This window comes from Colias croceus, chromosome 20 (assembly GCF_905220415.1).
Source record: "Colias croceus chromosome 20, ilColCroc2.1".
Lineage (NCBI taxonomy): Eukaryota > Metazoa > Arthropoda > Insecta > Lepidoptera > Pieridae > Colias > Colias croceus.
Window position 1 is genome coordinate 3,839,179 of NC_059556.1, and position 27,966 is coordinate 3,867,144.

Here is a 27,966-nt window from a genome sequence, read left to right on the forward strand (position 1 = left end):
TTAATACAATTAAGTGGCCACTTATTCGTGAGCTTTTAATTAAGTACACCGACGTGGGGCAAAGACTAAAAGTTATGAAGTTTCTTGAAATATTAATATTTACAGTATTTTTTTTTTTGTATGGAATTTGGTTTTATGAAGGTTAGTCGTATCCTTGTCGCAACATAATATTATTTACCTTTATTGTGCTAAGTGATTATTGATTACCCAAAAAAACATTATACGTTAACAATATTTTTTTATTAAGAGTATAATCATAAAGTACAGCGTGTACCTCCCTAATTTGAATATTTAATTAAATTGGTATGAAAAAAAATAAGTAGATATTTTTTACTTATTTAAAAATATCCCTGCACAGTGCACTAAATAATAATTTATGCTATTCGAACTCCGTAATGTAACCATAGACAAAGCAATTTACGAAGCTAAACTATATTTAACTTTAGACATATCTATCTCATACATGTATAAGTATATACTCTAGCTAGGTTTATATTAATTCAACGCAGTATCTACATTTCAATCTTTGCAAGAATGCAAATTAGTGCGAAGGAGTCGGAACCTTGCGTCTTCACTAAACGACTGGTCTTTAGATATTCCACCTGCACGGTTGAAACCTACCTTAACACGTTAAACGCTTTAAGAAAAATCGAGTATTTCCATTCAGGCCACAAGGCTCATCGGTGAGCCTTATCATACCGGACCATTCGAGCCATGGTGGTCACCCGTGAGCCGCGTGACAGGTCCAACGTAAACGCTTCCCACAAGCCACAGACTGCAGCTATGAAACAAAACGCGTATGGAAGTGAGTCGCGAGGCCCAGTAGCCGGTACGGACTGCGTGGTTTTCAAATCCGATGGAAACTTACTAGTTTTATCCGGGTTTTTGTAAGAATGCTAGGGTTGTTGTTGTTTGCGATGCTTTCTAACTGCGTTAGCTCCTCTTGAGTTAGTTCAAAATCATCAAAATCATCCATTTTTAGGATTCCGTACCTCAAAAGGAAAAAACGGAACCCTTATAGGATCACTTTGTTGTCTGTCCGTCCGTCTGTCAAGACCCTTTTTCTCAGGAACGCGTGGAGGTATGAAGCTGAAATTTATATCAATTACTCAGGTCTACTCAAGTCACAAGGGACTTGAAGCTGTGAAAAAATCAAACTTCTAAGCCAACGCAATCAAAAGATACAGCCGTTTATGCCGCAAATTTTCGACGCTTGCAAGGGAATCAAAACCTACAGGGTGCTTCCCGTGAACTTAGAATCTTGAAATTTGGTACGAAGCAGCGTCTTATAGCATAGATAAAGGAAAAATTACGAAAACCATAAATTTTTAGTTACATCACATAATATATTTTTTTAATAATTTTAAACTTACTACCCATTTCCTCATAAACGCGTAGAGGTATTAAATTGAAATTCATACCAAATACTCAGGTCTATAATACCTTTAAGCTGTAACAAAATCAAACTTCTATGTCAACGCAATCAAAAGAAACAGCAATTTAAGCTGCATATTTTGAAACTCGCAAGTACTCGCAAGGGAATCAAAACCTAAAGGGTACTTCCAGTCGACCTAGAATCTTGAAATTTGGCATGAAGCAACGTTTTATAGCACACATAAAGGAAAAATTCCGAAAACCTTAAATTTTACGGAACCCTCGATGCGCGAGTCCGACTCGCACTTGGCCGGTTTTGAAGAAAAAAGCGTAACCGATCCTCACTACTCGACGTAGCGTGCGGCTCCGTGGGCCGTGCGGTGACCCCGCGGCCCCCCGCCAACGGAAAATACAAAATCCTTTGCATGAGGCCACGGGACTCACCCGTGAGCCTTTTACAATATCTTAAAAACTAGACGGTAAAAGTCGCTAGTTTTGATTTATCATACGAATTACTTAATTTTATGAACATTGGGATTAAAATTTTAAGTTGATGAAAATTACCGATTATCTGATTACGGCTTGGCTCGAATGGAAAAGTAAGCTGGGCTCACCGGTGGGTCGTAAAGCGTGCAACGTGTTAAATTGAATACTATTATGGTTTAATTTATTTTGCTGTGACAATCACAACTTTAGCAGTCTTTCAGTCAGACTTTTTTTACATAAAGGTGCGTCTACAATTTGTATAGCTTTAGTTCTCTCGCAACTGATATCTATCTACAAAGAAAATAATTATAGACCATTGATTAATGAAAGTAATTATTTTGATATCGAATAGAAATAATTATGTAATTGTAAGTAGCTAGTACATAACCGAAAATGTGTCATAAGTAGGTAAGAAACATTTAAAATATATAATTATGTACTGATGAAACTACAATGACAAAAAAGGCACAAACACAGATTAAAACCTATTTCTAAACTACATTACAAAAAAAAACACAGATTAACACAAAATATATAAAATAGCGCACTTCTCAGTGTGATACAGCCTTGTTTCGCGTGAATTACCCCCAGTAAACGAAGATATGTCTAAATCACAGCATGTAGTCTTCTTGCTTCATTTTTCACTTGAACTGAAGTTTAATATCAGCTCAGCGCCATGTGTTATTAATGGACACTCGGGGATCTGATAGAAAACTTTGTAGTTATAGTCTTGACGTTGAAGAATATATTTTACTAGAAAAAAATAGTTTTGTCACTCGTTTATGCGAGTATGTATCTAGTCTGGTTATGAGGATGATAATTCGGAAGAATAAACTGGTTAAACCATTTATACGGGTTACTTGTAAAACACCAGCAACCTCGCAGGACAAGATAGCTAACATCATAAGTAACAACATTTGTTCTACGACTTTTGGCATAACGCAATAAATTATTTTTAAATGATTTTTTAAGCTTTTATTGTACTCTCCTAACATTTGTAAGTCTATGTTTTCTATTCATCGAAAGGACGACGCGACGCCCCCTTCCCCCTCTCGTTCGCTTCTTGTTTACGTATTTTTAATGATGCGCGTAGAGTTTATAATATTCAGATGGAAAATGAAATGAATATTTATTTTTGTATGAAAATAAAATCTAACAAATTATCAAAAGTCGTAGAACAAATGTTGTTACTAATGATGTTAGCTATCTTGTCCTGCGAGGTTGCTGGTGTTTTACAAGTAACCCTGTATAGAGCTCCTATAATTTCATAAATTAATATATAATCGCGTGGTGAGTAAAAGTAGCCTACTTATGGTTGAGTGAAAGTAGCTTATTTATGCGTATGTTATTCTTTATAGTTTATATAATATTATTACCTATCAAATTTTATACATTGGTCCTGTATAGTATTTGCAATAAATTTGCATTTTAAAAACTTATCACTGCAAGAGATTTATACAATACAAACAAATATGTTTGTATCTAACAATGTACCTAATCATAAAATAATGATTTACTTATAAATAAATAAATATTACTAAATTTAAAACTAAAGCGCTGTCTATAAATACGACGGAGAAGATTTGAAAAATCCTTGGCATTCGCCACTCAATGTGTTAAAGTGGCAAATTCCAAAGTTTCCTCACTAATCTCCATGAAACTTATAACTCGGAAGTAAACATCAGATGCATTTCGTGTTGAATATTCTGTAGTTTTTAAGTAAATATTTACCTGATACTTTAACACGAGAAAATGCATAGATGTAAGTATTCACTGAGGGGTTTTGAAAAGTATCAAGGACCAAGGTATCGTATAGCTGTTTGCGTTATTATTTTTTTATTTGGGCCGCCCCAAACATTACGCCTTATTTAATACATATTCATAAAATTAAGTTGGTTTGTAGTACCTATTTGTATACTTGTATACCTACTTATTATCTGCATAATATTATATATACGGTATACCTTTTGTTGTATTTGTAGCTAAGCGATATTTTAACAAATACCTAAAGAACGAGCATCCAGAGATTTCTAATAAAGAAACTATTTAGCAAAAAAGATTACTATTTATATTCTTACTTATTTTTAATAAAAGTCCCCTAATCAAAAAATCCTATCTTCGTGAGCATATTTTTCCTAATTCCTACAGAAAAGTCACGTGTGGCAAATAACTTCTTTTTAGTACAGAATCGTTTATATTATGTTTGCAATGCCAATTTTCCGCAACTGTCGCTATGTTGACCTTAGAGCATTAAACCAAGAGTACCAAATGTAATTTTAGGGAATTATTTTATTATCATATTATAATATAAGTGTTTTTAAGTGAGTGGTTACAATAGATTTGTTTTAGTCGTGAGAATGACACTAGGACATGGAATAAAGCAATTTATGGTAAAAACTTGTAGTAGGAATTTTTTTGTTTTTATTCTACTATAATATAATCCTATCCTACTAATATTATAAATGCGAAAGTTTGTGAGGGTGTGTGTGAGTTTGTGACTCTTTCTCGCAAATACTACTGAACCGATTACAATGAAATTTAGTAACTTGGATTAACACATAGGATAGGTTTTATCCCGGAAATCCCACGGGAACGGTAACTATGCAAGTTTTTCTCTCTTTTCTTTTTAAATATTTGTAGGCACAGTAAATATATTATATTTATAGAATACTCCTGGCAGAAAAACAAAATAATACTTCGAATCCTAGCAAACAACAGGATGCACCATAAATCCGAATCAACGCAATTAACAGGAATACTTCAATAGTTTAAAGATAACCAAAGAAAATTGTAGATAACTCAAGTCTCGGATATCCGCATCTCCACTGAACAAACTATTATCTTTTTCTTACTTTTTCTCTTATACTTTTCATTTGAAAAGAAAGAATTTCATTTCACTGTGGGCTCCATTAATTAAATACCTTTCAGACGTGAGTTTGTTGTCGTGGTTTCACTTACCGTATTTTTACTTCATTTCAAAGGATTGCCGATTTAATCAGGATAGTAAGAATTTATTTAATAACTGGGGTAATTGGGTTTCCTCGAGCGTAAAGCGAAGAAAGGTTACCAACGACTTGATTTTAACTCAAATTGTCGTCAAAATTGTTTTAAATAACATAACACTTTATAAACTGCTCAATTATGTTTTAGGAAGACAATTATTATCACGATCTTTAGTTAACATAACTTGATCGTATTTACTTTTGTAGGCATTGATAAATAATTATGTAAGAATGTACGTACTAAAAAAATAATGTCGCACATTTTAACAAAAAAATCTGTTCAGTGTTGTAATTTCTGTAATATCTAATATAATGACTGTAAACATACAAATTTTGGTCTAATAAAATTTATTTTGACAAATTAATACCTCCCTATTGATATGGGTACGCCGTACAAGGTACGAACTGAAACTATGTAATTGAAATATAATACAGAAAAAAAATATTATTGCCAATTCGCCCAATAAATGGAACTACCACAAAGTATACCACCACCTATATACTTTTTATCAAAAAGGTCAAATATATGATTACTGCTACGTAGAAAACGATATTGGAACACGGCAGAATATTCTCCAATACATAGACGTAAAAGAAAAAATATCATCATAGATATATTATGGTAATTCAATATCGCGACAGTTTTTTATCGTGGTAGTTTTGGCATTGTTCATTTCGTAAAGAGCGCAAAGAAATGGAATTGGTCTTTGTTACAACGATCGGAGTATATTTGTGTCCGCCAAACTGTTTTGGACGTAAATTAGAAGATAAGCGTGGTATTACATTCCGCTGACTCATATCTGCTGAAAGTGGGTAAAATACTCGCGGAAATTGTTGAACTTCTGCAGTTCCCTTTCCGAATACTTATAGTGCTGCTGTAGATAGAGTGCTGTATTTGCATAGCTTCTATCGCGGGCCTTGAGCGCGGGGACCGAATCGAGAAATTCCGGAACGAAAAAACCTCACGCTCCCCACTCCGACGGGCGGAGATGTGGCTTGAAGGCATAGCATACAATAGCTTTACCGCGGCAGTCCCCGAGTGCCACACGTCGTTTTTTCTTTTCTATGCGATACCCGACTCTTAGATAACAAGAAACATTCCATCGCTGAAATTTAAACGACACTTAATTAAGATTAAATTGTTATAAATACATCGTCCGCTACATTATTTGATATAACAATAAAAGTCAAAGTATTCTTCATAACTAGAGTAAAATATTTGGAAAATCAGCACCATGTAACCCCGCTCATAAGCTACGCAGTCACTCAGGTTACAAGGTAATAATTCTGCAGACTATTCTCTTCTGAATATACAAACTAATCAACTATCTGGCTTGTGTCTTCAGTTACCAAAGTGACTTGCAAGGCAACACTAACTGTAACTGTATACAAAACAACAGGCAGATGTTTGGATCGTCTTTGTGGTCAGATGTAATTAATGAAATATCTCAGATAGAAGGTAAACTGATTTATATTGAATAAAGCTTATCGAGAAGTAAGAAGTGATTTGTTGTATTGAGAAATAAACCATCTTCTGAATAGAACACACCATGATGCTATTCTATGACATCTAAAGAAAGGAACTTACAAGAACATGCCAATGAAAAATAACTGATATGACTCTTAACTTGAAAAGTTTAAAATTGTACGTCTTATTTTATGACAAAATTATCGTTGTAAGTAGGTACTTACTAAAAAGCTTCAGTTTTTAATTAAATTTTGAAATGATTTGAAATAAATAATACCTACTTAGTTTGGGTTTAGAGTTTAATTTCAATAAAAAACTAACCCAAATCTAAACGTGAACCATACATACCATAATGGATCTAACAAGTTCTCAGAAATTTTGAAATGGGTTAAATCCTATACAGAGTGGCAAGAAAATTGAGTATAATAGACCTACGTTACAATAAATTAAAGTGTCATCAAATAACATAAAGGCGTTTATTTCAAATTGAATTAGATCCGAAATAAAAGCACTCCGCTAGGTAATGAGGGTCAATCACAGAAACCTATAAGGCTGTGTACACGGTAACTAAAGTATGATAAGGAAAAAAAAACACAATCTATGTAATAAATATTAATTATTGTCCAAGTAAATGGCGACCAATTCAATTCGTCTTTGAAGCAATAAGTCAGAACTATTTAATATTTTCAAACAACTGCTTTTTGTAATCCTAGAAGGTTAAAAAAAATATGAAAAATGAGTTATTTGAAGAAACTGGTAGCTAATATCTATGAAATTAGTTGATGATATCAAAGCACCTCAAACACAAAGTCGTTGTATATGTATAAACAAGTTTGAGGTGTTTATTCATGTAGTGACTGATTGGATTAATAAAAGTTTGAGGTGCATAATATAGTGAACGCAGCCTAACAAACGAGGACCTTTTAGCGACTGTGTGAGGGAAACATTTGTAAACTTATTCGGGTTCCGGATCAAACGATACGAGCCCTCATATCCCTAAGATTATGTGAAAAATGCTTATGAGACTCTGCATTTTTTATGGTTTACGGGTAAAATTTATTTGAGAGAGAATTTTTAGGACTGCCTTGTGAAAGGTAGATTTTATTAGCATCTTGGCATTTAATATACACTTATTTTGCAACGGTTGTGGGATAAAATATGATCGTGCTATATTTTTTCCTCTCAGATATTTTAGTGTATGAAAAAAACAGAATATTTACTGTTACAAAACACAACAGATAGCTACTGCAACCTGCAAGTATGGGAGCTTACAATTATTGAATTTTAAGCTGTAAACAACTGAGTTCTTATATAAAATTCAAATAAATCAATCATGATGAAGCTATAACTACTAACCCATCAAAATGTTATGTCAGTTCCAAAACATCAGCCGGTAAGAAATTCAAGCGATCACATCACGTAAACAATAAATATCGCAAACCGTTCGACGAAAATTTGTTCCCAAAATTGCCTAAGCACTCCGATGCGAGGCTCCCTTGGGCCATATTCTAGTTTACGCATATGCAAATAATCTTAACTACGGCCGTCTAGATAATGATATTTTATGCCTTGAATTTATGCTCAAATAGCCGTTAGCATATAATCGACTTTCAGCCTAAAATACTGATTTAGGGTTACGGTAATGCGAGCCGCAGACAAATTGATGTTTATAGATATGGATTTGTTTGCATTGATGCTAGCCTTGCGTAATCGTGGGTTATGTCAACGTTCGATATTACACGATTAATTTTTAATAACAGAATTATTACGTCTGGGATATGTTCCTGTTTTATAAATTGTACCCATCCATATTTCGTCTTCAAGGAAATTATCGAGTACCATCATAGTAGAGTATCATTACCTATATGTTCTTGCAGAGTAAATAAAAAACAATAATACAAAATAATTCATAATCACTCAATTTATAAGCCCTTAGTTTATCAATCAATAGCTTTAATTCAACCTAAGATCTTTCCCATTTCCTATAAAAAACCCACATATGTGAATACAAAAATAAACTAATCGTATAATAGCCAAATGCTATTCACAAATGGAATCCAAATGAATCGCCGATTCGGTCCAGAACTAAAAATTCACCGTTCAGCCAAATCGGACCCGCGTCAACACGATTTTCATAAATATTCAGTGAAATAAACATATGTTTAGCTAGAATGGTGGAACAATTGAACGTCTTAACAGCTGTGACACGGCTATAGGATTTACATATTTGGACGTTTTGTTTTTAAAGGACTTTTTGATCAAATAAAGATTTACATCACAGATTACTAAATACTTAAATAGTTTCTAAGTTTTAGGTGGTGGTGTTAGAACTGGATAATTCTTATAGCTTTTTAATAGAGATTATTTTGACCACAAAACTGAGAAATCATTTAAATATGTTATTCAGATTCATGTACAAAATTTGATAAAGTGACCATCCTAAGCGAAATTTCTCACTTTGCAGTACCTACATCATAATATTTATGCTTGGGCAATGAATAAAAAATCATTTATTCAACCATTTATTCGTATTTCAGCTTTAAGCAGAAGCTTTTGAAGTGTCGCGTTAAAATATATTACAACGAGAAATTACAAGTTGACGCTTCAAATTTTTTATAAATATAATAATTAGATAGCGAGTCGTATGTCCTTTTCGTATTTCAAAGCACAAATAACAAAGACGGAGTCTTTTTAATTAAATTTTTATGAAGATATTAAATTGTTCCAAAATACTTGAAATTGGCTGAGTCTCATCTTAAGTACCTACATCCGAGCGCCGACAAAGGACGATGATTATAGAACGGGAAATCTCCTAATTAAAAGTTTAATCCCTTAAGAACTTCACTTGGCAAATAATGTTTCCTTATTATTTATACTTTTGTAGCAGGCGCTTTGTTTTTATAATCTGTAATTAAAATTCAGTCGATTTCTTACTTTTTGATTTCATGTAAGTTCGAGATATGAGATCGTAAAATAATTAAATGTTTCGTTATTTATATTTATGAATATAATATAAGGAAACAGGATATTTTATATTTACCTAAAGTTAGATGGAATTTGTCAATCAAGTTGATGTGTAGAGTAGTTCAAATATTGTTAAAAAAATCTATAAATAAAAAACTATTCAAATATTAGTATTTATTATATTCATTTATCTGACCATAACAAATTGTTAACTGATTTTAAACGGATTATTTTCCGTTTGTTTTACTAATTTTGTTGACGTCAACAACGAAATATTATAATTGAATTTATTCTGCTAAAAGCTTGCCTCGACGAGTGTTTCATTTACGTACAGATAGCATATAGGTTCGCTGATGTTTAACAATAGAATATGAATTTAAAACTTTTATAATCTAGATTCTAAAGGCCTGTGCACCGCTTCCGATATACAGCAAGATTGAGCCAAGATTAGATCTCCTGTAATAAGGTAATGTTTTAATTAGTTATTATTTTTGTTATGATGGGCACGACTTTAGTATATATTTATAGATCCCTAGTAATAAATAACCAGTTATAGTATATATTATAGATCCCAAGTAATAAATAACCTTATTCAACGTCTAAATGTGTTTTTACTAAAACTTCTATTTAATAAGTAAAATATGACACAATTGTGTTTTTTTTTAATGTGACCTTTGGCTTACACCTACGTAGTAATAAATAAGTTTGTAATAAAGGAATTTGAATGAAAATATCGTATCATCAAGTACTTAAAAATTGTTTGGTGATACTGGTGAAATTTAAAAAAGGCTATAGTTTGAGCGTTTGCAGTATGTATAGGTACCTATTTAAGAACAGTGCACTTATGTACTGTTATGCCCGAAATTATTAAAAAATATATTTATTTGTCTTTTACAAAGCGTAAATACCTTTTGACGATACCTATCGAATACCAAATCAGAGATTGACTGGCAAAAATATTGCACCACTGCGTACAGAAAATATTGCCTCAAAAATTGGGAATATTCGGCCCGTTCTCTTTGTAAGCCGCTTAAATTCAATAGAACTCTTTTATAGTTTAGTTTTTATTCTATAAGAACATTGTTTTATTTTTATGATTAAAGGATTAGCTAAATCGGCTTAGGAACTAATTCACGGTCGGCTGAGGCGATTACTAGTTTAAAATAATGCCTTTGTATGAAAATGCGTTCTTTTAGGTGGGTACGAGTATTTAAGTCATAATTTTTATTATTCCTTAATTTATTCACGCTAACTGAAGAAAATTAAAGCTTAACATTAATTTTAAATCAGTTTCTCGAACATTTACTTGAATTTCCATAGTTATACTATAAGTTATCTTACAAATTTTGGAAGGTCAATAAGTCCTTACCGCGCCTGCATAAATTATACCGAAAATCACTACAATATCACAAAACCCTGTCACAAAGAAAGGCTAATATTTTATAACAAAGCACTCGTTCAATCAAAAGGTTGAAAAGGACCGTGTCGAAAGCCAGCGGAATAATCAAACAAAAACTTGTTATATCTACAACCGTACTGTTAATCCTAGACCCCTCGTTAAAATGTTTTGCTTGGCGTCACAACGAGATACGTCAAACTTTGCTTTGAATATGAGCTATGACGCTCAAATAATATATTTTCAGGGTCTATATGTGCGGGTAACAAGGAATGTACTGAGTTTGATCATTTCGAAGTTCTTTCGCCAAGTTGCAAGTTGCTTTCGTTATTTTGCTATCTCTTGATTTCGGGAATTTCGGGATATAATTATGAGTATTTTAATATTAGATAATGATTTGCCAAATCTACTTAGGTACATATTTTTGAAGTGTACCTACTTATTTTACTCGATTCGTGTTTATATTTTCTATTCAATATTTAATTTTATCTGTTGACAGACAATTAAAATATGGTGATTACTTCCAAGCCGAGACTAAGGCTAAAGATTGATAGGTCACAAATGATGATAAACTTGTCAGTTAATCCGCGTCGAAGTTAAGGGCTTTGATTAGTTTTCTTATCGATTCTGCCAACGGCGCTTTAATTTCAACAATCACATCTAATTTTCTTGAACTGAATGCGTTATTCTAAGAAGCAATTGTTCGAGGTGGCATAGCATTAATCACTATTAAGCTTACGAACACGCGAACTATAACTTGTGAGTTTTTTAATTGCGTGCTTTGCATAAACACCACATACTTTTATAATCACATGCTGAAATGTTGGTAGAATGTTTTTTTGCTGGAATATTCTAAAGAAATGGCAATTCTAATTAAATGCCGCGGTATGAATTAGTGCGGTTAGGGTTTTTTAATCATATAAGTAGTAGTTAGGTAGGTAAGAAACAAAATGTGCTATTTTTTTGGTGGAAAAATGGAAATTATTGCTCTAATTTTGACAGACAGATATTATAAGGTTCAAGGTTGTTACTTGTTAGCAAGTTTTCGTTTATTTATATAAGGCTTATTAGAAGAATTATGATTTTTTATTTATAAGTCGAATAATGTATATAGGTACAGGGAATGTTTTCGAAAATAACGAGAGAAGGCGCAATGGCGGTCTTGATCTTTTTTGGTAATCCGAAAAAAACAATAACAAACTAAATGATGGATGAAGTCACTCTTAATAAGTATTGAAAAAACTAATTGTTATCAAATAATTTATAATTGCTACCTACCTACTTTCCCTTGAATACAAATTTTAGTACCTAGATATTACTTCAATTCAAATTTTATTCAATTGCTCCAATAGCTTTAATTATGAATTAAAAAATATTTTTTTGCAATAAGATAGGTAGGTAATAGGTAGGTAACCTATACATGTTGCGAAATATATCGATACTTTACTTTTACTGTAAGTCCCGATTCGAATAGAGCTAATTAATAATTTAAATCCATTATATTCAAAATAGGTAACTAGGCACTAACAGTTAGAATGCTACTTATTAAAAATAGTTTTTTAAATAATTCTTCTCCTTACAACAAAAGTAAATCTACTTTTACCTACAACTATACGTAACATAAAACGAATTTGAATAATATCTGTCTTTTAAAAAAAATGGAACTCATTATAATCTGGGAAACCAATTACCATAGCCGCACGAGGTGCCTAATTCCGGAAGGCTAATGGATTTTAAAACCTTACAAGCCTCGCAATGCCAAGGGAGTGAATCACAAAAAAATCATTTTTCACGGAATAAGGCTGCTGGCGCCGATCCAATTTTGACCAAATCCACAGAGTCGAGTACGGCAATTTTCACAGATCATTGCGCGAAATAGCGCCCCTTGATAATAAACAACTGGGCAAGTTTTAAAGACAGTTCTTATGCACCTTGGTATTTAGCTAAGAAATTGAATAGAATTTATGTCAAGCTGCTGCTTCTAAGCCTCATATTTTATTTCAAAACGGTATCTTATAAACATCTGGGTGAAAATAAATAAATTATCTGCTCGGCAATCAAAGTTCTCTTAATTTCGGTTCTTGAATGTAGCAAAAAACATTAAGTCTGTAGGTAAGTATTTGGTTTGCTTAAAATTCCTAAACAAGTTTGAACTAACCTAGTTAAAATTAGTAAATTAAGTTAAAAATTACTTCTCTTCCTAACCTCACAGAATCTAACTTATTCTTTCAGTTAAATTTTTGCTTAAAGGCAAAATACTGAGAATTCCCCCGTTCGGATGTTGGCCTGTAACACATGTCCAGGCATCCAACGATTGATGTCTATGAAAGTGAATTATTCACGCGGCGATGGCGCGTGGGAAGATTACTTTTTAAAAGGGATGAGGGTAGGAAAATTATTGGGTACCGCCGATGTTCGCAGCTTAAACGTCGATCGAGAATATAATGTATCTACCACTCTCTCGTCCTGGCTCCTCTTGAGATGACCCGGATCCAAACAAAATAATATCTATCTATATAATATGTAAATGTAATGTAGTACTTAATTTTGCTCAACTATAATTGTAGAGTCGCCTACGTACGTTCTTTTCTATTCATATTTATTTTAATATTTGCACACCCAATCGATGGCTAGAATGTATTAGCCACATAATATTGTAATTAAAACATCTATAATTTGTAACTAGATACATTCTTGCAAATAAATATAATTTGAATTTGAATTTATAAATGAACTATGACACTCCCAGATTAGGTACGTGGATTTCTAGTGGTAAAATAATTTTAAAAGAGGAGAGAGAGAGAGTATATCTAGAGGTCCCTACGCCACAGCCCACAAACCTACATTACCTCTTTATAATATTACTGCAGGTAGATATTTTAGTTATAGTGGGTAAAGCTAGTGACAGAATGTTGCTTTGTTTTAGTGTAGAGTGCAATGTTATTCTAGACTGAATTTAATTGGATCGATGTCTAATTTAAGCGTGTCCAGTTATTGAATGTAAGAGAGACAAACACATTGCTCACATGCATAATCTCAAATAGATAAATTTTAGATTTGTTTAGTTTATTCAGCTTTTAGTATTGTAATAAAGTATTTAAATAGAGTAGATTATAGAGTTGCTTACATAGCTTCTTTTAAATTATTTCATGAACAATTTATGTGAATTTATACAAAAGACCTATTCTTCTAATAGAGAAGATATTTATTAAAATTCCCTTAGCTAGTTTTTGCTTGCGGAGAGAAGATTTATACGTAAATGCTGCCAAGACGACAGGGATTAACATTAGAATTGAAACCTAAATAAGCCAGTCTAGACGCAGTGTTTTATTGCCACATAAACAATGAGTTATGCGTTTAGTTATTCTGTTATTGGACAACAATATGTGTCGACCCCATTGGTCAGTCACCCTGAATATTGTACCAGATTTGTGTGTCCTTGAGGGGTAGATGTCTCACGTCTGACTGAGAGATTTTCCTTACTGCTTCTTCTTTTTGCCTATGCCACTACCCTCTCCAATACATTTAAATGTCCTAGATTTTCTGTGCAGGATCCTTTTCTGCGTGATCAACATTTTATTGTCAGTCTCTATCGAAGATTGAACCCGGGATGTTTCTGTTGGTCAGTACAAAAGTGCCGTTGAGCATACGCGACAAGGTTAAGGTTAATGATGTGCTTTCTTATGTAAGGTAGGTCAAGTTGTTTTTGAGGATACAGAATATAGTGAGTAGTGACCTACAGTAGAACTATATAGGGTTGAGTGATTGAGACAAATTTACCTATTAAATTCCAATAAAAGTTAATTGTTACCATATTATAGTGTTTACCTTATATGAGTGTGTTTTTAGCGGCATTGCAATAAAATCTGTTCAGTAATTTCTGCAGAGTACAGCAACGGGTGCAATTCCGATAAAATTAAAACATTGCTTAAAATTTATTTTCCATTCTTCATAGCGCGATTCTAATACAACATAAATCAATGTAAAGTTTTGACAAAATAATTATTATGAATAAAAATCAATTTAATTGTTAATGGGTGATGGATATCGTTCATTTATAATTAAACTCGTTAAATTATTAGCATTAAAATCTACAAACAATTTACATTGAAATGATATTCACGTATTACTAGAAATAGATATCAATTAATTAAGCCATTTTACTAAAATTTATAGCAACCGAGGTCAAAATAAACGATTTTAGAATTTCCAACAACCCGTTTCAAATCAAATGCTTATAATATTGTTTTAACAGACTAAACTGACAATATTTCAACGCTGGCCGCTGGCTGTAATGCCATAAACTTTAGGGTCGTTGCTTCCAAACTACTTAGTTTACTCAAATTTCAGTTTTGTTGTGCGGTTTACCCATTTACGCTATTGCATTGTGCTACCGTCATTCGAGACCAAACTACACTATTGTTGCTCAAATATAAAGTTAATTTTCATATTTTAGTCACAGATAAAATAATTGCCCGCGCTCCGTCGCTTGCGTTGTTTCTATAATGAGAACAGTTTAGCTCTGTGGTTTAGCTGTTTATCCGAGGTAGGCGGTAAATAAAAACAAACTTCAATTTCATCACTTTATTCCAATGCTGAATTGAATATTTTTATTTCTATATAAACAATTTAAAAATTATAGGTCCTTACGCTAATTTATATAGGTAATTAATATGACAATCTTCAGTCGGACTCATCTTTCTGTTTAAACCTACGCATTAAATACTTCTTTCTTTTACAGGCTTGCTTTTACACACATTCGATCCCATCTGTTCGTTTTGCTTTTGATTACACAGATTATGAGAGTCGTACGACTCGTACCTACCATTTTTTATTCATAGATAATGTAGTATAAATATTATCTACCTATCTACGTTAACAAAAATTATTGCAGTGTTAAATTTTAGTAAAAATAATACGTGGAAAAACCTAACCAATTCAAAAACTCCGCTTTAAAAGTCTAATTTTCATAACAATCTCACAAAGAATCACGCTAACATCTCGAGTCCCGACCTCTCGGCTCGTCGCGCACAAAGCAAGATTTACGGAGTGAATATTTATGACTATCAAATGCTTGGAACTTCGCAAAAATCATCTAAAAAACTATTATTATACAAAACTGCAATCGGTAAAGGCAATGTTGCTACTTACAAGTATAAAGCTTATAAATACATCCGTGTAACCAAAAACAATTGATTCTATCTACATTCGCAATAATTATGTACAAATTACTGCATAATATACTTATTGTAAATGTTTCATAGACAATACATCAACACGCAATCGCATATACTTAAAATACAAACACACTTAGGTACTTCACTTAAATCATTACGTTTATACTCTATGATCTCATATTTGTGATTTATTTAGTTCAAGTGGACGACGAAATTATTTTGAAATTAACATAAATTTTAAATTATAGGCCCTTTATCATAAAAATTATCAAAAAGTGAGGCCGTTAGTTTTAAAATAATACTTTTTGACATAATTAAACATTATAAGAGATCATAAAGTATTACAATTTATTCTAAAAATTCTCATGGCAGTGGTTTTCATCACAATAACGATTGTGTAATTGTACACATACCATCGGCTTCTAAGTACGAATAATTGATCCGATATTAATATTAGTAAAATACATCAACAGTAATGAATTTGCTCTTTATGGAATGTAGAAATTAGAAACACTATACTTATACTTACTTAAACTACAAACGGCTCTCGTTTTAAAATTTGATACTTAAACTATTTGTACGCAAAATATTGGATACTAATAAAAAATACAAAAGAAGCTGCCTAAGAACTAAGTAAAAAATTAAAATATAATAATTTATGGTACGTAAGTTGACATACGAGATCGTTTTTACTACAGTGTAAAAATAATGTCTATGACATTTCAAGCTGTCAATGTCAAATTAGGCGCCAAATTCGCTAAAAAATATAAAACGTCGTAAATCATATTGCGAACAACAAGTCATAATAAACATAAACGCTACAACATTTTCTAGATAAATATTGGAAACAATCACTGGAAAATGTTTGATTAGTGAACACCTAGATGGGATTTAAAATAAATGAAGCTCATGGACGTGTTAAGTAGTGCTTAATAATACTTATGGCTGTTAGAGCCCATACGAGTCTTTGTGGACATAATAAATCAAAAAGATTAATGGCGCAAAGCTATGACCCAAATGTTTAATTAGAGGCGTAAATACAGCTGCCAGCGAGTAAAAGTCTATAAGAAGTAGGTTTGCCTCGACTCGGATGATTTTTTCTATTTAACGAAGGAACTATTTTTTCTGTACCAACGTCTTGTATTAAGATTAAAGTCGGGCTTAAGTTGAATAAATGTAGAAAATGATTCGACTATTAGCAGTTTCGTCAAGCAAGCTTTGTCTAATAAAAAAAAAAATAATACGCGCATGAAATGTGTTTTATTTATATGTGTTAAAGGTAAGGATGAATAACACAATGTTAAAATGTCACGTATATTTATGGTAATGGATATCATAGACACCAAGAGATGTTTATAATGTAGGGATATAAGACTACGGTTAGTTCATACAATTCGTTGATATGCATAATAATAAGACACCTTGTACAATCGCCTTACATTAGTCATATAAAAATTACTTATACATAAGTAAGAACAAGAATGCAATATACATATTTACAATTAGTCCTAATGTGGAATACTAAATCTATATTGTGTTGTTTCATAATTTTGTGTTTCGAAATATGAACACTAATCGTGAAGGTCCGTAACATAAACTAAAATTTCAATTTAAAACTTTTATTTCAAATGCACCATATCAATAATTGGACGATATCGTTACAAATCAATTGTATAAACAACGCTTGACAAAGTCATTAACATAAAAAAGTAAAAAAAAAACTTAAAACTAAAGTTTAAACAAATAAACCACGAAATGGGCGGGATTTTAACCAATTTTTGGCAATAATTTCTCTAAAATGAATCAAAGGTGATAGGAAATTTTACGAAACAATACATATAATCGAAAAAAATGGCACTTAATAATAAATCCATATCGCTATCTGTCATAAATGCTGCTAAACAATAATACTCTACGAGAAACTACGATTTTCCGAATAATTTACAACCATACAAAAAATTGCAGTACATACAGTATCCTTAACGTTAGCGTAGTTAGAAGTTATGTCCTTATTTTTTATATATAAAAATTACATACAAGAAATAATTTAGGCGTATCTACAACGATGCCTAAACAACGATACAAATCAGTCATTTCTTAAAACATATTAACGTTTGCTTTTGAAAAATGCCACATAAAATGCCGCGTCCAATAAAATATATTCACTAGGAATAGGTACCGGCGATTGTTTAAATTTATCTGCAATTTCTTATAAGCGACTGACGAAGGGTGTGGATAGACACGCTGAAAATACACTACGATATATTTTAATAAAATTTGCACTATCCTTAAAACGTACAGTAAGCTTGTTTACATTGTTCCGTCTAAATAAAACCCGCATGTTATTGATTTATGCAGCATTTTTCCACCTGCCCTCCGTAAGGCGAACAGCATGTGACGATATCACACTTAATCCGGTGGGGTCACATACACGGCATAGGCACGATCTAACGCGTTACAGTCAGTGTCACAAGGTTTCGCATAACATCACACGGTTTCACCAAATGTCACATTGTTTCGCACGGTTTCACACGGTTTCGCACGGTTTCACACGGTTTCACACGGTTTCGCACAGTTTCGCACGGTTTCGCATGTCACAAAGTGTGTTGTCTACAGGAATGTGACGTATTGTGGCTACACGAGCCAGGCGCGCTGCTAGCACCAGGACTCCTCGTGCGGCCGCTCGTCGTCCGAGTCGCCGTACATGTCGGCCAGTTTGCGGAAACGAGGCCCGAATGTTGATAGGTAGTTGAATTTTAGGTCTTCGTCATCCGTGCCTGTGGATAAAGGATATTTTAGTAAAAGCCCTATATGTACAAGAAAATAAGAAAAAATCCATACTAATATTATAAATGCGAAAGTAGCTCTGTCTGTCTGTCTGTTACTCAATCACGCCTAAACTACTGAACCAATTTTTATGAAATTTGGTATGCAGATATTTTGATACCCGAGAAAGGACATAGGCTACTTTTTATCCCGGGAAAATAACGCAATCCCGGAAATCCCACGGGAACGGGAACTATGCGGGTTTTTATTTGACTGCGCGGGCGAAGCCGCGGGCGGAAACCTAGTAATAAATAAAAATACATACTCTAATTATAAACCAAACATTGAACCAAGAAATTACGCATTATATTTTGTTTGTAACGTGTAATTACTCTTCATTATAAGTCAATATAATAAATGTTACGTTAACTTCGTTCAGATAAGAGCTTGCGTAGGAGTGTAAGCTATAGAACGATACTCCTACATATGAGACGAAACTTTAATTGTATTTAAAGTCTCTATATAAATCTGTAATATAAAAATGAATCGTAAAATGTGTTGGTAAGCGCATAACTCGAGAACGGCTGAACCGATTTCGATAATTCTTTTTTATTATATTTCTTGAAGTACGTGGATGGTTCTTATGGAGAGAAAACGTAAATATGTACCACGGGCGAAGCCGGGGCGGACCGCTAGTATATTATAAAAATAGCATCAAAAATGTTTATCTAATTGACTAATTCATAACAACTACCTCATACAATTACTTGATTAAAGTCATAAATTATAACCTCCAAGTTTCTGCAAATAGCACGATATTATCACTACCATAAATTTATGATACGCCAGCTAATCAAGTGCTACAATCGTGCATGCGATTTCAAACAGCTCAAATATGAACATGTCTATATTTCAACGTAAATAAGATTGACGTATTTCCACAAAGGGATGCTGTATTTACATTGATCATCCGTGAACGTTACGCGGCCACCATCAAAATGTATTTTAAACAGGGGAAATAAACTCAATTATTCGTTACGTATTGCGCGTCATGCGGCTCATTAAATCGTAGCGATACGAACGCAGTTGAAACATGGCGGCAATTACAGTAATGATTGAGAAGTAGTTAATAAAAAGTTTAAAAGTCACTCCGAGTTTTCAAATACTCGCTGTTTCAATTTGGCTTCGCTCGATATGTTTTTCTCGATTTGTTCTCCATTTAAATATCATTTTAGGTCAGGGACTCTAAATCTAAACATTTTCCTAAATTTAGTCAAGTTTTTACTAAGCTTAGGAAAAAATCTAGACATTAATTCCGACTTTTTGCGGCGTATATTTAAGCTTAATTCCCAAAGTTAATTAGCACACTGTTTAATTCCCCAAAACCTCGGCTGCCGAGTGTGTGAAATAAGTCTGAGTCGTGCCAACACTGTTAAAACACTTATATAAATCGATTTTGGCGTGTGCAGTGTGCACAGTGCACCGGGCGGTGGGCCAAAGTAAGTGACACCTACAGCATTGAGGCTGCGTTAGCTTGTGTGGGGTAAAGGGGACTTTGGTATGTTAAAAGTAAGTTTGGAATGAGCATGAATTTTTTCTCCCAATACATATAATATATATCAAGTTAACATGTTGCATATTAAAATTGTTTTAACTGGCATATATTCAATTGACGTTTTTATTGGAGATCAATGCCGAATATATCAAAACTAATAACGGCACACAAAATAGTTTAGTTATTTAGTTCGGTTACAAAAATAAATCAATTAGCTTGAAGCATTAATACAGTACCTAGTTGTTATCAGAGCTATTTGTAAATATTCAGTAGCCACAAATTTTACACCTTATGTTCCTTTTCATTAATGCCGCTATATTCGGTCCTACCCATAAAAAATTTCCACTTTTTTACCGGTATATTTTAACAAACACCTATATTATATTCTATCTATACTAATATTAAAGCTGAAGAGTTTGTTTGTTTGTTTGAACGCGCTAATCTCGGGAACTACTGATTCGATGTGAAAAATTATTTCGGTGTTAGATAGCCCATTTATCGAGGAAGGTTATAGGCTATATATCATCACGCTACGACCATCAGGAGTGGAGCCATGGGGGTGAAACCGCGCGGAGCAGCTAGTCCTTAAATATACTCACAGCTAGCAAGCGAAGACAGGGATCCACTAGTATTCCCATCGCCTTCATACGCATAGTGTCGTACGTCGTCGTACGGCGTGATCTCCGGGTCGCGGTCCAGTACTGACTTCTTGTCGTCTAGGAACCCGGATATATCTGGAGCTGCGCCTACTACACCTGGGAACAGAAAATATGTTAAGTAAATTGTTTTCAAATTCTGGATTATTTTGCCAGATACAAAATACCGTGGAAGTATCAAATTTTCCATTTTTAATAGCGTTAAGAAGGGTAAATTGTGCAATATTATATAGTAGGTACTCTGGAAAACCGGAGTGCAAGACTTCCAAAGTTGCTATAGAAACACTTAACTATGGTCTAAATTAGAATCACTACACATCACATAAACCAATCTGCGTATTCTAGAATGTTCTAGAACGTTCGACAAGACACTCTTGCAAGAACGCGACATCAGTGTCTGGCGGCCCGTAATAAATCTACTGCAGCATATGCAGATCATATCGCAATCACGTTTTAGAACCTTCTAGAACATTCTAGAACGCTGGAGAACTCACCAGGCGCTTCTAAAAACGCGACATCTGTCTCTGGGGGTGGTCCGTCATACATCTGCCGCAGCACATGCATGTCATATACTACACTATTCTAGAATATTCGAGAATTTAGCAGGCGCTGACTGCAGGCGTAAGAACATGCCTGTCATACATCTGACCCCAATTGATATGTAATACAATCGTTTTCTAGAATGTTCGAGAACTCACCAGGCGCTTGTAAAAACGCGACATCAGTCTCTGGGGGTGGTCCATCATACATCTGCCGCAGTACGTGCAGGTCGTAACCAGCATCACCCTCACCACCACCTTCATCTTCGTATGCGATGATGTTCTCTCTGATGTCATCTAGTTCCTTTTCTGCCCAGGCATCTGCCCGACGTCTGTGGACTACTACCGCTAGGAGGAGTACTGGAAGAAAGGGGTAAAGTTAGTTTGGGGGAAATTCAAATAGGATTAGTATCAAAAAGATAGTTAAAATTATTTCTGAAGACTCAATTCTGTGAAGATATCACGTTCATACTAGAATAAGTATCACGTAGTAGTAACAAGAATGAAGTCATAATTATAATAGGCGTTTTCAATATTTGTTCAAAAAATTTAACTCTGTGATTCAAATGTAGCCAAAGTACCAAAAAATTAAATATCTCCATTCTAGAAGACAATTGATAAAAAAAATCTTTCAATTAACTTTACAAATAATAAAGGGACACATCCAAATAAAATAAATTAGGATGCTCATTTCATATCTTAATACGAAAATCACGCTTAACTCAATAAGGAAAAATCAGCCAATTTACTTACTGACTAATATAGCGATGCACACAAGTATAGCCACGAGGAAGTTAGTGTCGATCCCAAAGGTGACCGCCGTGAAGACGCTCTTCTGACAACCCGGGTCCGCGTTTTGTTCTACCGATGGCCTGCCCAGGTTGTACATCTGTACAAAAATATTTATTTATCAATAAAAACATTGCACCTAAACCCATATCTTTTCTTATGGAATAAGTCTTCTTTCATGTATTTTTAGGTATTTTTTTGTCAGTTATACGTAAAAACACTGTATAATGGTATCAATAGTAACACATTAATATACATTTTGTAGAACAAGGCTTTTCGTTAGTGTCCATGGAAATCTAATACGACGCAGTTACACTTTGAAAGGAGTTAGTGAATAGATATAAACTCACTTTTTTACCAAAACTATCAACGAATATAGAAATAAATATTAAATAAACTATATATGAGACTCCATCCATACTAATATTATAAATGCGAAAGTAACTCTGTCTGTCTGTCTGTTACTCAATCACGCCTTAACTACTGAACCAATTTGCATAAAATTTGGTATATATTTTAATACCCGAGAAAGGACATAGGATAGGTTTTACCCCGGAAATCCCACGGGAACGGGAACTATGCGGGTTTTTCTTTGACTGCGGGTGATGCCGCGGGTGGAAAGCTAGTACTATTATAATTTTATTATTATATGACTCCAAAAGACGAGACGTGATTAAAATTAGAAAGGCACGTAATCTTATATTTGAAGCCTTATTTCTTTAGTAGATTTTTCGATTTATTCATTAATATTAAAGAGTTATCAAGTTTCCCTATTTTTTTTTTGGGAGGAATAAGATTAGATTTCTATTTATTAACTATCTGATTATTGTGAAAATATAAACTTTTTTTGCGAATATAATATTTCGATGAAACTTAACTATTTTTTTATCCAACAATGCATATATTATAAGTTGTAACAGTAGGAAAGCATTATTAAATTACAAATTAATTATTTATGTGTTTAGATTATATACTTTACAAATTAAGTCTTTATTTTGCAAATAATAAAATTGAAAATTTTGCTCTGCACAAAAAACTGTTCTTGAAATAAGAGACATTGAAAGTTGGGGGACATCGTCAAGATTTTTATAGTTAACAAAAATAATATCTAGTCGCAAAAATAACTTGTCAATTAGTGTTCTTGAAATTAGTAATCGAATTTTAAAGACTGAGCAAATTGAAGAATTTTTGAAGATACCAAAAAAATCCTAGATAATATTAGAAATACTCACATAATCGTTATACGTAAAGTTACTGATGCAGCCCATGAAATGTTGGCTGGTGGGGACGTGTTTCCATCCAAAGGAATGGGCCAGTTCGTCCAGGTCCACACTCACACCACCCAGTTGTAGGGGCGCGTTTACTGTAATATTTTGAAGATTTAGATACATGAAAATATTTGTTTGTATATGACTAGGTTAGGATATTATACGACATAACCCAGGGCCCTTTCCCCGAGCGCTCTGGGTATGCCTAAATGCATTCTCCACTATAAAAAAAGGATATAATACAATAATAAATCGGTGTATGAAATTAATATTTAATATTATACGTAGATGAAGATATGATACACTTAGGTTATGATACTTGCAAATAGTATTGATTATACCTAGATGAAGATAATAAGTACACATATTTGGAAAAATAAAAGTTTTGGTATAGTATTAAAAAGAATTGAAAAGTAATATAAATATGAGAAATATTATGTACGATTTATATCATTTTTGGGTGAAAGCACGTTAACAACGTGCTTTTCGAGAACAGAAATTATAAAACACATTTCTGGGATTGAAATGTTTCACAAAACATTGTTTAGGTTAAAACTACATTTAAACTATTTTCAATAAAATATATGGAATGTGCTTGATAAAATTCGTCAACTAAAAATATGAGTTTCATAATGGTATTCGCTTGTTATATTTCCGGTAAATCCCACACAAAATATTATTGCACACCGACCACAAAATATTCTCCAAGTTCAAATTCATTAAAATTCCACTAAACCATATCCATTTTTATAAATTTATACGTACATTTTTGTTAAACTTCCACAAAATTATATCCATTTTTTGCTATAATTCTCAAAACTCACCATTTAAAATTTCCCTCGGCCCAGTGGGTGCACCTAGGCTCATACAAGTGGACAGTTTACATCTATCCACGAACATTTCTATGGAACTCTTCATCAGATCAATTTCTATGAGATGTGGTTTCCCGTCAGCAACAAACACGACGCTATTGTTTAACTTGGTTGTTCCTGAGCCATAGTTGATCAGCAAAACGGGATATCCATCAACCAATTCTAGAGACATGAAATCTGGAACAAAGAATTACAATTACAATATTTTTTAAGCTATTGCATAGCTTCTAGTTATCGCGGGCCTTGAGCGCGGGGACCGAATCCAGAAATTGCGTAACGAAAAACCTCACGCTCCCCACTCCGACGGGCACGGAGGTGTAGCTTGAAGGCATTCAAAAGATTTGCCGCGGTAGTCCCCGGGTGCCATTTTACATTTACCGATAATTAAAAATGTGTGAATAAAGGTTCCACATGAATTTTTATCTTTAGTAATGCAAGCGAGTTTTTCTCGATGCTTTTACAAGCTCTGATAAAACCTGTAGTATTAATTTTTACGCGAATTTCCCCATAAAGTTTTTGAATAATTTGGTTTTCATGCATATATTCAATCAAAAAACCCAAATGTCTAAATGAGGACCATCATCCTGATTCACTTATCGAATATGATAAATAATAGGTGTAAAATAGATCGACATATTTTAATCTACTTCTTTACGAAGCCGTAACAAAACGCTACTCTTTAGAAATATCTTTAGCATAAACTAAAACTAACTTTATCTATATTTATAACCTGTGTATCCCCTAGATAAGGGACTGCAAAACCTACGCTTTAATATTCATGGATTGGACAACGAATAACATAAACATATGGCAGAAAAAGATTTTGACCAAAAAAGATACATTGGCTTGTTTGCATAACAAATGCGATGGTAAAACTTACAAATTTATACAGGCAGCATTTCAAATAGTAGTTCCTGAAACTAGCTTTACAGACTCATGTTTGCTTTTAAATATTTTGCTAGTAATTTGAATAAAACATAGAGTAACAAGATATTGTTTGCTATTCCCTGGGTATGTTAATATTCAAAGTGTCTGTATTTATTTTTGTTGTGTCATTAGCTCCACGTAAAGGCAAATTTTATACATAAACATAACTTAGTGGTTAGCTTATTATTTGAAATATAAATGCGTATATAGTATATAATATTTAATAACGTAGCTTACTGCAACAAATCCAACGAGGTAGAATCTATATATATGTTACAGTCAAAACCCTGAACCAGTCAATAACGTTATTGACCGGTAAAATCAGTTAATAAGGATATTGACTAAGGGCGTCGGTTAATATCCTTATTAACTGATTTTATCTGATTAAACCAGTTAATAACGTTATTGACTAAGGGCATCGGTCAATATCTTTATTAACTGATTTTAAGTCGAGACATCTAGTCAATATAGGTTTTAACCGACGTGCCCAGTCAAAACTCATAAAAAGTTAAGGACGTTAGTGAAATTATACTAGAAAATCATTTAAAAAGGTTCATAAAACTTTTTAAAGTGCAATATTTAAGAGTTTTATGTTTTATTAATTAATTCGGGGTATTGTTTGTAAACTGCAACCGCGCGAGAATACGTGCCCCAAAATATTTTTGAAGATGGCAATTGTCTTTTAATAACAACTAGGTTTCCGCCCGCAGCTTCGCCCGCGCAGTCAAAGAAAACCGCATAGTTCCCGTTCCCGTGGGATTTCCGGGATTGCGTTAGTTTCTGATTTGATGGAGTGACCTGCAGGTGTACTTCGAAGACTGCTAGACGAATAGAGAATAGAGTTATAATATAATAATAATAATAAATAATACCTGCTGGTCACTCCATCAAGTCCGGAGGTAAGGTCTCAACATAACTAACAAAACGAGCCCAAACTCGGCACACCTAGCTTTACTCGTATAATAGTTCCAGTAGCAGTCTTCGAAGTACACCTGCAGGTCACTCCATCAAGTCCGGAGGTAAGGTCTCAACGTAACTAACAAAACGAGCCCAAACTGCACACCTTGCTCTACTCGTCTATTAGTTCCAGTAGCAATCTTCGAAGTACACCTGCAGGTCATTCCATCAAGTCCGGAGGTAAGGTCTCAACGTAACTAACAAAACGAGCCCAAACTCGGCACACCTTGCTCTACTCGTCTATTAGTTCCAGTAGCAATCTTCGAAGTACACCTGCAGGTCATTCCATCAAGTCCGGAGGTAAGGTCTCGACATAACTAACAAAACGTGCCCAAACTCGGCACACCTAGCTCTACTCGTCTATTAGTTCCAGTAGTAGTCTTCGAAGTACACCTGCAGGTCACTCCATCAAGTCCGGAGGTAAGGTCTCAACATAACTAACAAAACGAGCCCAAACTCGGCATTCCTAGCTCTACTCGTCTATTAGATCCAGTAGCAGTCTTCGAAGTACCTACACCTGCAGGTCACTCCATCAAATCAGAAACTAACGCAATCCCGGAAATCCCACGGGAACGGGAACTATGCGGTTTTTCTTTGACTGCGCGGGCGAAGCTGCGGGCGGAAACCTAGTTGTTATTAAAACACAATTGCCATCTTCAAAAATATTTTGGGGTACGTATTCTCGCGCGGTTGCAGTTTACAAACAATACCCCGAATTAATTAATAAAACATAAAACTCTTTAATATTGCACTTTAAAACGTTTTATGAACCTTTTTAAATGATTTTCTAGTATAATTTCACTAACGTCCTTAACTTTTTATGAGTTTTGACTGGGCACGTCGGTTAAAACCTATATTGACTAGATGTCTCGACTTAAAATCAGTTAATAAGGATATTGACCGATGCCCTTAGTCAATAACGTTATTAACTGGTTTAATCAGATAAAATCAGTTAATAAGGATATTAACCGACGCCCTTAGTCAATATCCTTATTAACTGATTTTACCGGTCAATAACGTTATTGACTGGTTCAGGGTTTTGACTGTAACATATATAAAACTCAAAGGTGACTGATATAGTGATCTATCAACGCACAGCCCAAACCACTGGACGTATCGGGCTGAAATTTGGCATGCAGGTAGATGTCATAACGTAGGCGTCCCCTAAGAAAGGATTTCCCGAAATTCTTGTGGGAACGGGGAAAAACGGGGATGCACGTACAAAGTCGTGGGCGGAAGCTTGTAATAAATAAATAATCAATCTTAGAATAAAAAGATAATTCGCTATAAATATCCTATATCCTAAATCTAGACCAACAATGAAAAATGTAGCTACAAATTGAACATTCAGAATCCCAACTGAACGACGGAACATTTACATACATTTATTAATTCAATTAGACTTCTTTTAGAAGAATTACCAACATGATATTTTCTTCTCTTATTTTTCTAGTAGTAGTAAATAACACACATATGAAATGATAACCTATTTATTTATAATATTATCAAACTTCCAAACACCAACACGTAAACCAGACACTACAAAACTTGATGTATACAAACGCATGCAATTACATTATGGTAGCGACACTTTGCGGGATGTTATGAAGTTAATGGTGTTCCAATTAGCTGCAAGCTTATAACACTAGACAAGTGCTTTTATGTTCACAGTGTGCGAATAACCTCAATATTGGGTTAAAATCCAAGCGGGGTACGCATGTTTAAGGATTTTTTATGAACATGACTATTATAGACCGGGAGATACTGACA

At 33.6% G+C, this 27,966-nt stretch overlaps 1 protein-coding gene across 2 annotated transcripts in view; it reads right to left on the minus strand.

The window, feature by feature from the left end:
• Positions 1-15,259: 15,259 nt before the first annotated feature.
• LOC123700945 (DE-cadherin) overlaps positions 15,260-27,966 on the minus strand; it is a 194,257-nt gene continuing 181,550 nt past the window's right edge. For both annotated transcript variants that reach the window (XM_045648326.1, XM_045648327.1), the window contains 6 exons: positions 24,265-24,489; positions 23,405-23,535; positions 22,137-22,272; positions 21,543-21,743; positions 20,788-20,943; positions 15,260-18,644 (listed from right to left, as the gene is read on the minus strand). In XM_045648326.1, the coding sequence (XP_045504282.1) occupies positions 18,523-18,644; positions 20,788-20,943; positions 21,543-21,743; positions 22,137-22,272; positions 23,405-23,535; positions 24,265-24,489 (971 nt within the window). In that variant the 3' untranslated portion in view covers positions 15,260-18,522. The remainder of the gene's footprint in view (positions 18,645-20,787; positions 20,944-21,542; positions 21,744-22,136; positions 22,273-23,404; positions 23,536-24,264; positions 24,490-27,966) is intronic.